The sequence below is a fragment of the Arvicanthis niloticus genome, chromosome 16 (assembly GCF_011762505.2).
Source record: "Arvicanthis niloticus isolate mArvNil1 chromosome 16, mArvNil1.pat.X, whole genome shotgun sequence".
Lineage (NCBI taxonomy): Eukaryota > Metazoa > Chordata > Mammalia > Rodentia > Muridae > Arvicanthis > Arvicanthis niloticus.
The window spans coordinates 17868784-17881070 of NC_047673.1; the positions used below are offsets into that span (position 1 = coordinate 17868784).

The 12287-nt window shown below is 41.5% G+C and overlaps 1 protein-coding gene across 3 annotated transcripts in view; it reads right to left on the reverse strand.

The window, feature by feature from the left end:
- Nucleotides 1–12155, reverse strand: part of Bag4 (BAG cochaperone 4) — a 19975-nt gene extending 7820 nt beyond the window's left edge. For 2 of the 3 annotated variants that reach the window (XM_034520317.2, XM_034520315.2), the window contains exons 1-2: nucleotides 11735–12155; nucleotides 4878–4982 (exon numbers count right to left, since the gene is read on the reverse strand). In XM_034520317.2, coding sequence (XP_034376208.1) covers nucleotides 4878–4982; nucleotides 11735–12007 — 378 coding nt within the window. In that variant the 5' untranslated portion in view covers nucleotides 12008–12155. The remainder of the gene's footprint in view (nucleotides 1–4877; nucleotides 4983–11734) is intronic. The other variant, XM_034520316.2, reaches the window with a different exon arrangement.
- Nucleotides 12156–12287: the final 132 nt, after the last annotated feature.

Below are 12287 nucleotides of genomic sequence, written 5' to 3' on the forward strand. Positions count from 1 at the left end.
CAGCATGCTTGTGGAGGTCAGAGGACAAGGGAGATAGTGGGTCCTTGTCTTTCATTTGCCTTTGAACTTGTTTGACACAGGGCCTCTTATTCACTGTTTAAAATTCCAGGTTAGGGAATACAGACACATGGGATTACAGCCTTTATGTGGCTCTGGGAATCCAAACTCAGGTCACCACGTTTGCATGGAGGGCACTTTGTCCACTGAACTATCTCCCTAGTTTCACTTTAGCTTTTAAAACTAGTAAAAACACAGAATCATGTTTTCTTGTAACTGTAACTCCCAGCAGGATTACCAGGAAGCATATCAAGTTTGTAGCTAGTAGTCTACATAGTGAGATTCTATCTGAAGAAGAAAGGAACCCTAATTGTATATACACACTGGTAATCCCAGAATAAGGAAATTGAGGCAGGAGGATTACGAGGTAGAAGACCTTGACCTACATTAGTAGGACCTGTTTTAGAAACAAGAGAAACAAAATATAAATGTGTGGTCAGGAACAATAAAAGAATAAACAGCTAAGTAATATATTCCCCATAAGCCCTTGAGGTTTTTAGTCTGAAAAAAAAAAAAAGAACTCCTTAATAGTACAAAGGTCAAGATTTGATAAAATACCATGTGACTTTTTGGTCTGTATTCCAGCTTCCCAAGGAAGTCACTCAACTAGAAAAAAGTCACAGGCACGAAGTTGTCAAGTATGTTACTTATAATTACACAAACCAGGACAGAGCTGGAGAGATGGCTCAGCAGTTAAGGGCACTGGCTGCTCTTCCAGAGGACCCAGGTTCAGTTTCCAGCTCAACTACTAGTAATTCTACTTCCAGGAATTCTGATGCCCTTCTAGTCTCTACAGGCACTGCATACATGTGAACATATATACAAGCAGGTAAAACACACACACAGTGTAAAAATAAGTAACACTTTAAAAAAATGAGTTACATAAAATATCCCAGAACCTAAATGCCCTATGGTAATCAAATGACTAAATAGATTAAAGACTGTTCTTTTTTAAAATTAATTTATTTTTATTCACATGCATTGGTGTTTTGCCTGCATGTTTGTCTTGTGTGAAGGTATCAGATCCTTGTAACTGGAATTACAGCAAGCTGTAAGCTGACATGGTTACTGGGAATTGAACCCAGGTCCTCTGGAAAAGCAGCCAGCACTCTTAACCACTAAGCCATCTCTCTAGCCCTAAGAATTATTCTCTGAAGAAATTTTATTCAATTTATTGTTAGAAACAAGTAGACAGTGGTGGGAATGTATGTTACACATATGAGGGCACCTGTAAGAGTTGTCTTCTCCACCATGTGGGTTCCAGAAACTGACCTTGTGAGATGATACTTGGCACAAGCACCTCTACCCACTACATTATCTTGTTGGCACTTCTTTGTAAAGTTTTAATCATGATATGTGTACTAGTCACTTTTCTGTTGCTGGGATAAACAGATGACCAATTAAGAGAAGGGTTTATTTGGTTTTTGGTTCAGAGACTGAGTCCCACTATGGTGGAGTAAAGGCATAGAGGCTAGAGCAGTAAGCTAAGAACTCACATCTCTCTCTCTCTCTCTCTAATTAATTTGTTTTATTTTATGTGCATTGGTGTTTTGCCTGCATGTATGTCTGTGTGAAGGTGTTGGGTACCCTGGAACTGGAGTTACAGAAAGCTGTAAGCTACCATGTGGGTGCTGGGAATTGAATCCCAGTTTTCTGGAAGAGCAGCCAATGCTCTTAACCACTGAGCCATCTGTCCAACCCCGAGAGTTCACATCTTAAACTATAAGGACAAAGCGGAAAAAATAAGCTGGGAGTGGCTCAAGTCTTTATCAAAGCCTACCCCAAGTGACAGACTTCCTTAAACAAGACCATGCCTCTTACACCTCCCAAAAGTACCATCAACTGGGAACCAACTGTTCAAATGTCAGAGTCTATGGGGGACAGTTTCATTTAAACTATCACAATATGGTAGGGGTTTTGTTTTGCTTTTAAGTAGACATACTTAAGTTTCTTTGTTTGAAATTTTCCTTAATATTAAAGAAGATGAGGAAAAGCTGGGTATGGTGGTCACAGGCCCATAACTCCAGCACTCAGAAGGCTGAGAACAAAGTCGTTCCTGTCACTGAGTCCATAAACTGCACATGACAGGCAAACACAGAAGTGTGCAATGGGGCAGGAGGTAGCTTTATGGGGAAAGTGCTTGTTTTGCAAGCCTAATGAGCTTAATCCCTTGATCCAGTGGGAAGAGCTTCTAAACAACTCTCTCCTGACTTCCCAAGTGCACTATGGCACACTCCGAACACACACCCCCACCCCCCCACACACACACCACAAACACACTACTAAAAACTGATCTTAAACATTTAAAAGGTGTGTAATGGTTTCAGGTGTAAACAGATGTTGGGGAAAAGACTTAAGATGCATTTCCCAAATACAGTCATGGTAGGATGGTACAAGCAAAGCTATTTTCATTCTTTCCTTACTTTTGATTCTCCTTACCTCTGCATCATTTTTTCTTTTCTTTTCTTTTTTTTCTTTTTTTTTTTTTTTTGTTTGTTTGTTTTTTGTTTTTCTAAATAGGGTTTTTCTGTGTGGCCCTGACTATCCTGGAGCTCACTCTAGACCATACTGGCCTCAAACCCAGAGATCTGTCTCCCAAATGCTAGGATTAAAGATGTGCCACCATGCCCAGCTTCCAGATATTTAATACACTTACATTAATTAATTTATATTTTTAAAAGCTTTACTATATATTACAGAATTGGAAAATTTCAGAAAATAACTGTTTGGAACTACAATTAAAAAAATATGCCGGACAGTGGTGGCACACGCCTTTAGTCCCAGCACTTGGGAGGCAGAGGCAGGTGGATTTCTGAGTTCGAGGCCAGCCTGGTCTACAGAGTGAGTTCCAGGACAGCCAGGGATACACAGAGAAACCCTGTCTCGAAAAACCAAAATAAATAAATAAATAAATAAATAAATAATATATATATATATATATATATATATATATATATATATATATATATCAGTTCATCAAAGGACACTGAATCTGCTGTTAGAATTTTTCCCTAAAACTATTTCTATAATTTCAGCAGAATACTTATAGTTTCTTTTTTTTTTTTTTTTTTTATTTTTTTTTTTTTTATTTTTATTTTTTGGTTCTTTGAGACAGGGTTTCTTTGTGTAGCCTGGCTGTCTGGAAACTTGCTCCGTAGATCAGGTTGACCTGGAACTTAGAGAATCAACTGCCTCTGCCTCTCAAATGCTGGGAGTAAAGGAATGAGCCACCACCACCCTGACAGTTTTCTTAAGGAATGATTATGACCTTGATCTATTTTTTTCTTCAGTATCTCAGGAACCATTAAATAAATCTGTGACTATTCCATATCTTCATTTGGAAACTCAGAACTTCTGGGTCTTTGTTAATAGCTACAATTATCTTGTTGTCCTTCATCCCAGCCAAATACTGGAAGGCTCCAGATATCCTGACACAATTAAAGTTCTGGTGCTACTACTTTTTGTGTCTGACCAACTGCATGTCATTAGAACAAGGCCGGCATTAATAGACCAGCTGCAGCACTAGCTGATCTGCCAGTCATCTACAACATAAAACTTCACTCTTCTAAATGGACCCCATCTCCTCCATTTTGGCTCCAACTGTTCTGGCTGATCACTTTTCCTCCACTTCTAGACAAGCCACTCTGATATGCCTTTTCTGAGCTGGCACTACTTCCATTTGCTGCTATGGCTTCAAAAGATGATCCCTGAAAAGAAAATATCTACATTTTGTCATCACACTGTTCATAAAATATTTCCTGCAGAGATAGTTCTCATAATTGTGTCATGTGACTTGATCTCAATAATGTCAGAAATTGGGGGAACATCCAATCTGGGTGCTATTCTGGGCAAAAGGTTCTTTCAAAAGGTAGCCATTCCAGCACAGTTGGGCATGGTAGCACACATTTAATCCTGGCACTTGGGAGGCAGAGGCAGGCAGATCTTTGTGAGTTTGAGGCCAGCCTTATCTACACAGTGAGTTCCAGGACAGCCAAGGCTACACAGAAAAACTTTGTCTCAGCACACCCATACCCTAAAAAAAGAAAAATGGCAAGTGGACACAAACCCCTATCCTTTACCAAGAAGCTCTGCAGTTGGTACCTGCTGGAAAAGAGAAATTAGCTACTCCAAATGAAGTTGACACTGGGTGTAGCAACCACACACCAGGTTAAGCCCGCATTTAGGAGTAACTGGCCAACACAAACTCCATGTCTTTTTGAGGGACCATTTTAGGTTTTTTGTTTGTTTTATAGGTGTTTACTTTTCTTTTCTTTCCTTTTCTTTTTTGTTTTTGTTTTTGAAAGAACAAGAAGTAGATACATAGGGAGGGAGATGAAGACACCTGGGAGGAGTAGGGTGATGGGGAAGACTAAGCAAAATATACTGAATAAAAATATTTAATAAAATAAAAAGAGAAAAATGTCATAATGAGACCCATTATCATATATTTAATATATGCCAATAATTGTTTTAATTGAAGCTTGCTGGAATGCTTACCTAGTGTTTAAGAAGCCCTGAATTGGATCCCTAACACTGAATAAAACTGGTGTGACAAGAGGCCTATAATCCTAGCACTTCAGCGGGTCAAGGGTCAAGAATCAAGGTCATCCTCTGCTATATAAAACTGTATTTAAAAAAGAAAAGAAAGCTGAGATGTAATTACAGCACTCAAGAGAAGCTTCTATGAGTTCAAGGCCAGTCTGATCTACAGAGGAATGACTTTGAGGATAACCAGGACACAGAAACAAAAACAAAAAACAAACACAACAAAGAAAGAAAAGAAAAGGAAAGGAAGAAAATCTGCCAAGTTTCAAGCATACCTGGCCTTGTAACTCTGGCCTCACAGGGTATGTGCTTGGGTACGGAGCCCTAGGTCGTACAGAATTCCAGTAGTTAGAGTTATAGCCAGGATATGGTGGCTGTTCCTAAGGAAAAAGGGGAAACAAGTTAAATAGCATTCTTTCTGCTGTTGATACTTTCTTTTGCAACAGTTTCCCTACATACACCAAGTAACCTGAAATTTGCTACACCACCAAGGCCTCAAACTTGCTACCCTCTTGCCTCTGCCTTCCAGTGCTAGAATTACAGGGAGCACTAACATGTCCAATTCAGTCAGACAGCAAAACAAGCACATCAAATACCTCTAACATGAGGCAAGATTAGGAGAATCAAAAAGAACAGACAAAAAAGGAGCTCTAGTATAGAGGCATTATAATCATTATTTAATTTAAGAAGATAAATTACAAAGTAAACCACATGCCCCAGAACAACTACTGAATATCTGGTAAAGACTGGTCTTATGCATTACATGGCACACCACTTGAAATGATAATAGAAGGAATTCTAGGTCAACATGACTAGTAAAACCAGAGACAGCAGTTTGCCGTTATCTCTGTCAGTCACTACTACTCATCGGCACATGTGAGTGTGCCCAATCTGAGAATCTGAAATCCACACTGCTCTAATTCTGGACACTTGGTGCTTTGATATGACATCCCAAGAGAAAAACTTCATACTTGATCTCATCTGACAAGCTGCAGTCAAATGCAGGTCATGGGTGTATGGCTTCATGGTAGGGTAGTTGACTAAGCACGTTAGAGGCTCTGGGTTCCATCCCCAGCCCAGCAAAACAAACAAAATGCAGGGGTATTAAAATGTTGTACAGTTACCCTCAAAGCCACATGTAAAAAATTATACATAAATAAAGTTCTTGTTTAGATTCAGGCCCTGCCTTCAAATAACTCATGTTTTATGATTTCAAAAATCTGAAACTTGAAATACGACTGGTCACAAACATTCAGATATGAAATATTTACCCTGTTTAACCAGTACAAAATAAGTTACTCGTCACTATTTAGAATTATACTTACCTAACAACTTTGCAACACAAAACTATTACTCCACAAGTACATCTTTTTTTTTTTTTAATTCCAGTGCTTTCTCCTATGGCCAAGCCTTCTGCTTATAACTTCAGTATTATCAACTTATATAGAACAATCACCATTGGAAGGTGTAACTCTAGCTGTGATAGTATCATCTTTTCAGGCTTTGTCTTTAAATAAATTGCAGTAAGGCACCAACTCTTGTAAGAATCCTCCAAACCAATTCTTAAACCTTTCTGACTATCTAGCTGAACACACAATGTATTTATTCTTCTGAAAGGCGACCTATTTTGCTTTGAATTTACATTTCAAGTGCACTTTTGGCTCATAACAAATCACTTTGATTTCCTTTAAGTAGATGAGTTTTGGTCATGCAGACTTAAACCTAGAGTAATGCTAGTTTGTATTACCTAGAGGAATTTGGTTATGCTGGATTAAACCTACACTATCTACCAAAAAGACAAGCGCTGAAGTTGACTGTCCTAGATGTGATAAACCCAAACCTAAACCTCCAGACTCTAAGGGTCAGTCCCTCCAGGGGACTCTTTAAGATTCAATTTAACTACCAGGATCCTCCACGCTATTCATTTCCTCTCTTCCTGACTTAGTTTCCTAACACCATAGTTCCTTGCTTTTCTTTCTTCAGCCAAACTCACCTCACAAAAACACACACTGAAATGCAGTTATCAGCTGTGTAGAGGAAATGCAAGCAGTGCTCTAGTTTTTTGTGTTTGTTTTGTTTGGATATTTTTCTTCTCATACTGGAGATAAAACCCAGAGTTTGTGATGCTAGGCAAGTGCTCTACCAGTGTGGTACATCCCTAGCCATTTGTTATTTTATTTTGAGACAGTGTTCTATGGCATTGCCAGTTTGGCTTGAGATTTTCTATCCCCCCATAAGCTACCTCAAAAGCTGGGATTGCAGCCCTGTGCCAAGCACTCCGCCTGTGTTTTCACTTTACACTATCACCATAAGGCTCAAGTGGGCACTCAGCACTGTTAACAATTACACAGTCAGTCAGTAGGCTCACATTCTCACTCTTCTAAACAATCTCACTTTTTCTTGTCACCTCAAATCTCTTCAGTACATTTAATTTCAGTTACTCACATGAACATGGATAAGAGTTATTTACAGGAGCTCAGACTACTTAACAGTGGCTACATCATTGATGACCACCTCGAGCCCCATCCCCAGCAACTATTAGCTGCCATTCTCCTCTGGAAGGGGAGGGAGTGCCTTGTCAGCCACTCTCTACCTACTTCTGTTTATGGCCTATAAATCCTCAGAAAGGTGGGGCCTAATGAGTCTCTCCTCTATCAGAGATGGAATGCTGCTGAGCCCAGTGCTGTGTAGGTCTTCCATAGGTAACCACAGCTGCTGAGTTCCTCAATGCAATCATGTCATACCAGAAGACAGTCTTTCATAACACCCTCTCCTTCCTCTGGCTCTTACATTCTTCCCACTCCCACTTCTAGAATGTTCTTTGATCCTTGGAGGGGATAGAATGCACGATCTCTTTAAGACTGAGCATCCAACAGTGACTTTTTTCAGCACAGTAACCAGTTTTGAGTCTGAGCGTTATTAGTTACCACCCACTACCACACACAACACCCTACTACCACTACCAACACCAACACAACCTTGACCAAACCTGAGAACAGCACTAATCTGTGAACAAACAAAATTAGACGAAAGATCTTTGGTGGGCACAATTTGTCCATTTAGCAAAACAAGAGTAGTAGCAGTTTTCCCCATTAGGGTCTACAACTCCCCCCCACCCACCCACCCCCAGCCATAGGTTCTGAACAGACTTACAGTACCAGGTATGAATTCTCTCCTGGAAAGTGCTTGGGAACCCTACAACAGTCATCCACTCCATCACACAGGTAGGCACATTTTGCCAGGTAAGTTAGTGGGTTAGCATGAATCCACTGTTAGAACCTAGGTAAAGTATTAAGGCCTAGGTAACCGTTACCTGGCTAGCCTGCCATTTATAAGGAAAATTTCTCATATGTTTCTGCTGTTACTAGGAAACTTTCTAATGCCAAGTTAATTACATATTCTGTTATGTTCTGTGCCCTTGGAAACCAATCACGATAGAAATCAGTAGAACTGTTTTATATAGTTACCCATAAGCTTGGACTCCAACCAACCACCCAGCAGCACTTCCTGCACCTATGTACTTGCCTATATAAACTGCCCCTGGGATGGACCCCAACATAAGAGAAACACCTACACCAATATAAGAAACTGTTTAGAATAAGACTTGAATTTTGAATAGTGGTTGAGTAAAGTTTAAGTTCCCAAGACCTCCCTGGGAACTGACATCCTACTTGGCAGAAAGACATGTACGTGGGTAACTGACATCCTGGTTGGCAAGTTAACACATGAATGTTAGATAAGTCCCACCCTGGTAAACAAGACAAAGCAAGCCCCCTGCCACAGTTGAATACCCCAGCCAATGGAAGCAGGATAAACGTACAACAAAGACAGTCTTAAGGAAATCCTCCTAACTTGGCACAGATGTTTACGGATTTGGGGCTTAAAAACCCTGTAGAACCTTAACTTCTGGACGGTGGCCCTGGTTGACCAGTCCTGGGACATATGCTGAATAAACTCTCCCTGTCTGATGGAGATGGATGTTTGTGTGGTTTGTGAGTCGATTCTGGGACACCAACATACTTATCTAGTTAAGACTGTTCATGAACATTTTTCCTCAAGCAGCCTGCACGCAACTTGAGCCATTATCAAAATTAGCCAGAAGAGAGAAAGCTTCCAGCTCAGTTTCACTTTGATTTCTCTATGGCCTGCAAACAAAGTATGTGGTGTCTTCAACAACAGGATTTTATCATCCAGTTCTGGTGGCTAACCAAGAACAGTGGCAAATAGGATAAAAATATTACAAAAACATATAACTAGAGTTACAGTTGTGAGCTGTATGTGAATGCTGAATTGAACCCAGGTCCTCTGGAAGGGCAACCATTGAGCCCTGAACAGTCAGTCAGTCTGTCTGTCTCTGTCTGTCTGTCTCTCTTTAAAAAAAAGGTAAAAGTGGTAGACTTCTAATTTTACCCTGTGCCATATTCAAATATATTAATTTTGTTTGATTGTTTTGTGGTTGTTTTGTTGGAAACAGGGTTTCTCTATGACACCTGGCTATCCTGGGAACTTGCTCTATAGAACAGACTAGCCTTGAATTCAGAGATCCACCTCTACCTCTCAAATGCTGGGATTAAAGGTATGCACTACTACTACCAGCTGTTTTCAATATGCTAATTTAAAACCCAGAAAGGCTGGGGCTAACCTATAATATCAGCATTTGAGAGGTAGAGGCAAGCAGCTGAAAAATTCAAGATCATCCTGGAATAGTGAGTTTGAAGCCAGCCTAAGATACAAGAGACCCTGTCTTGGAAGAGTTAATTAGTCGAGTCTTAGTTTTATGGGGACACACCTGTGCAGGATGTACTTGCATAAATAGAGGTCCAAGGCTGACTCCTTCAATAGCTCTTCTACCTCACTCCACAAGGCACAGCCTCTCAATCAAACCCAGCTAGTCTTGCTAGCTCTGGGGATCCTTCTCAACCTGCTAGAGATGGAATTGCAGGTTGAGCCATCCCAGCCACCCAACACTTATGTGGGTTCTAGGGATCCAAAGCCCAGTCTTTTTACATGCAAGGTGTGCCTTGGAGATAATTATAAAATTTAGTAAAAGCCAATAAAGCTAAGATTGTGGATTTGGAAAAAAAAAAAAAAAAAAGTACATCCATGACAACATGCATAGGCAAAGGCAGAAGCAGAGGCAGGTGGATCTCTGTGAGTTGGAGGCCAGCCTGATCTCCAGATGGTGTTCCAGAACAGCCAGGGCTACACAGAGAAACCCAGTCTTGAAACAAAACAAAATTTACAGATACCCATTATACATTTCCAGTTTATCTCAAAGGACTCTAGCCCCATAACCTGCCCTATGTGCTCAGCTCTGCTCCAAACCTCACAACTCCCTCCGTGATGCTTTACTTCAACTTTTGCAAGTCTTTCCCTAATGAGACAGACTTTTAGTTTGATAATAAACTCTACAGAAGCCAGGTTAAAACTCGACTCCTTTTCCGCATCAAATTTATCTTTAATTTGGGTACTAAAAGGCTGAGTCCTACATCTCTAGATCCTGTGATTAAAGTAAATCCGTCGGCCTACTTATCCCATCCTACTTATTGAATTGACACAGAAAATACAGATCCTTCTTTCCAGCTAACTTCTGAATGCTACATAGTTTTCTTCTTATACAATTTTTAGAGAAACAATTACCTTACCCTGTTAAAATGTACAATTGGGTGGTTTTCAGGATACTCAGAATTGTGAAACCATCCTCACCAACTTTAAAACATTGTATCACCTCAAAGCCCTGTTTTGCAACACTTCCTTCTAGTCCCCAACCCCAGCAGCCCACCACCGATGTTTCTGTCTCTGGGAATTGCTTGATATGAGCACTACAAACAAATGGAATCACGTGATATGAAATGCAATCCTTATGACTTAACTTCATCCACCAAGCATGATCTATCCAAGGTTCATTCCATGTTAAAAACAAATATGTGAGTGGGGAGGGGGAGAATATTCACACTTTTCTAGATGTTATGTTCTAAAATGTAAGTCATGTTTGTTAATCCAGCAATCAGTTGATAACTATATGAGTTATTTCCAATTTTTGGCCATTATCATTAATGATGCTAGAAAATATATTAAATCTTCTTATGTGGACATGTTTTCCATTTTTCTTGTTGTTGCTCTTTTTTTTGAGACAGGGTCTCACCATGTTGCCTGTCCTGGAACTCATTATGTCTATGTGGACCAGGCTGGCTGGTCTGCCTCTGCCTCCTGGGTGCTGGGATTAAACGCACACACCACCCCCTTTTTTCCATTTCTTGAGTAAACTTACAAGTAGATCTGCTAGATCATAAATTCTCTGTCAGAAGTTATAGGAACGACCCAGCTATCTTCCAAAGCACTATACTATTTTACAATCCCCTCATAGATGTGTGAGAATTTTGTAATTAATTTTCAGCAAGTAAGAATGTTATAAAGGCCAAAAGATGTGTGCCACCATCCTAGAATGATAGCACCACACAAGGAGAAACTAGAAATATATTTTTGGCATGTATGCAAGTAATAAAATGTTACAGTTCCAAACATACTAAGCAAGTTGATCTCTCAGAGCCTTCTTCATTCAAAAATTGGGAAGCATTAATAACACCTGTCTTGCAGTCTTGTGATGATTCAATAGAACATAAAGGTGCTTTACAACATTGATTATTCCTGATTCAATTCCAGGCAGAGCTTTAGTGATAAAGAACTAAATGATTAGCCCGCCCCGGTCCGATCGGATCCCTTCCCCGCGGGAGGGGCTGCTGAGTAACGACTGGGGCTGCAGCTCCCCTAGCCACGCAGGATAAATTGTTACAGCCCAATCACGCTAACCTACGCTCTCGGGAGAGAGATCCTGCAGCCTGCTACTAAGCTCAGGAAGTCAGCGCAGAATAATTTTTCGGGTTTTTTTTTTTTTTTTTTTTTTTTCGTGGTAACAGGCACACTTATGATGGCTGAAGTAAAAACGAAGGAACAAATGGAACCCAAGCATACATCCCCTCATATCTCCAGTCCTCGTCTCTGCACTCTCCCCAGAAAAACAACAAATCAGAAACCCGAGTCGTTAACAAACCCTAAGTATAAAACCCTCAAATGTCCTCACCTCCGCCCAAGACTTCCCTACTGGAGCTCCGGAAAAGACTTCGAAGCTTACCTGGTGGCCTCCGCCGGCTCTGCTCGGTTCTGCCCAGGCGCCTCCAGAAGGGTAGTAGCCATCACCACCTGCGCCTTCTCCCGGCCAGGTGGTCTCGGCCGGGGCGCCCCCGCGCCCTCGCCAGGAAACCGGAGGCTGGGGAGGCTCCGGGCGAAGAGGAGGGTATAAGGGCGGAGGTACGTGCACCGGGACATCGCCTCCCCCGGGCCCATAGTAGCGGCCGTACGAAGGGCCGTCACTGGGGCCGTAGCCCGAGCGCCTCAGGGCCGACATGGGCTCCGCTGCCGCGAAGCGCTTCCCGCCCCCCACGACCGTCCTATCGCGCAGGCGCCTGCGGGCATCAGGTATTGGCGGGCGGCGAAGGGGGATAGGACGGCTACAGCCAATCCCGAGCCGGTCCCGCCCCTTGCACCGAGCGCGGAGCGGTCATGGACGGTACTGGTCAACCCGGACCTCGGAGAAGGAAAGCGAAGCGAGGAACAGCGCTTGTCACGCGTGAGGAAACGCCTATCCTCCGCCCTTCCGAGCTAGACTTCACTTCACTGACTAGAGA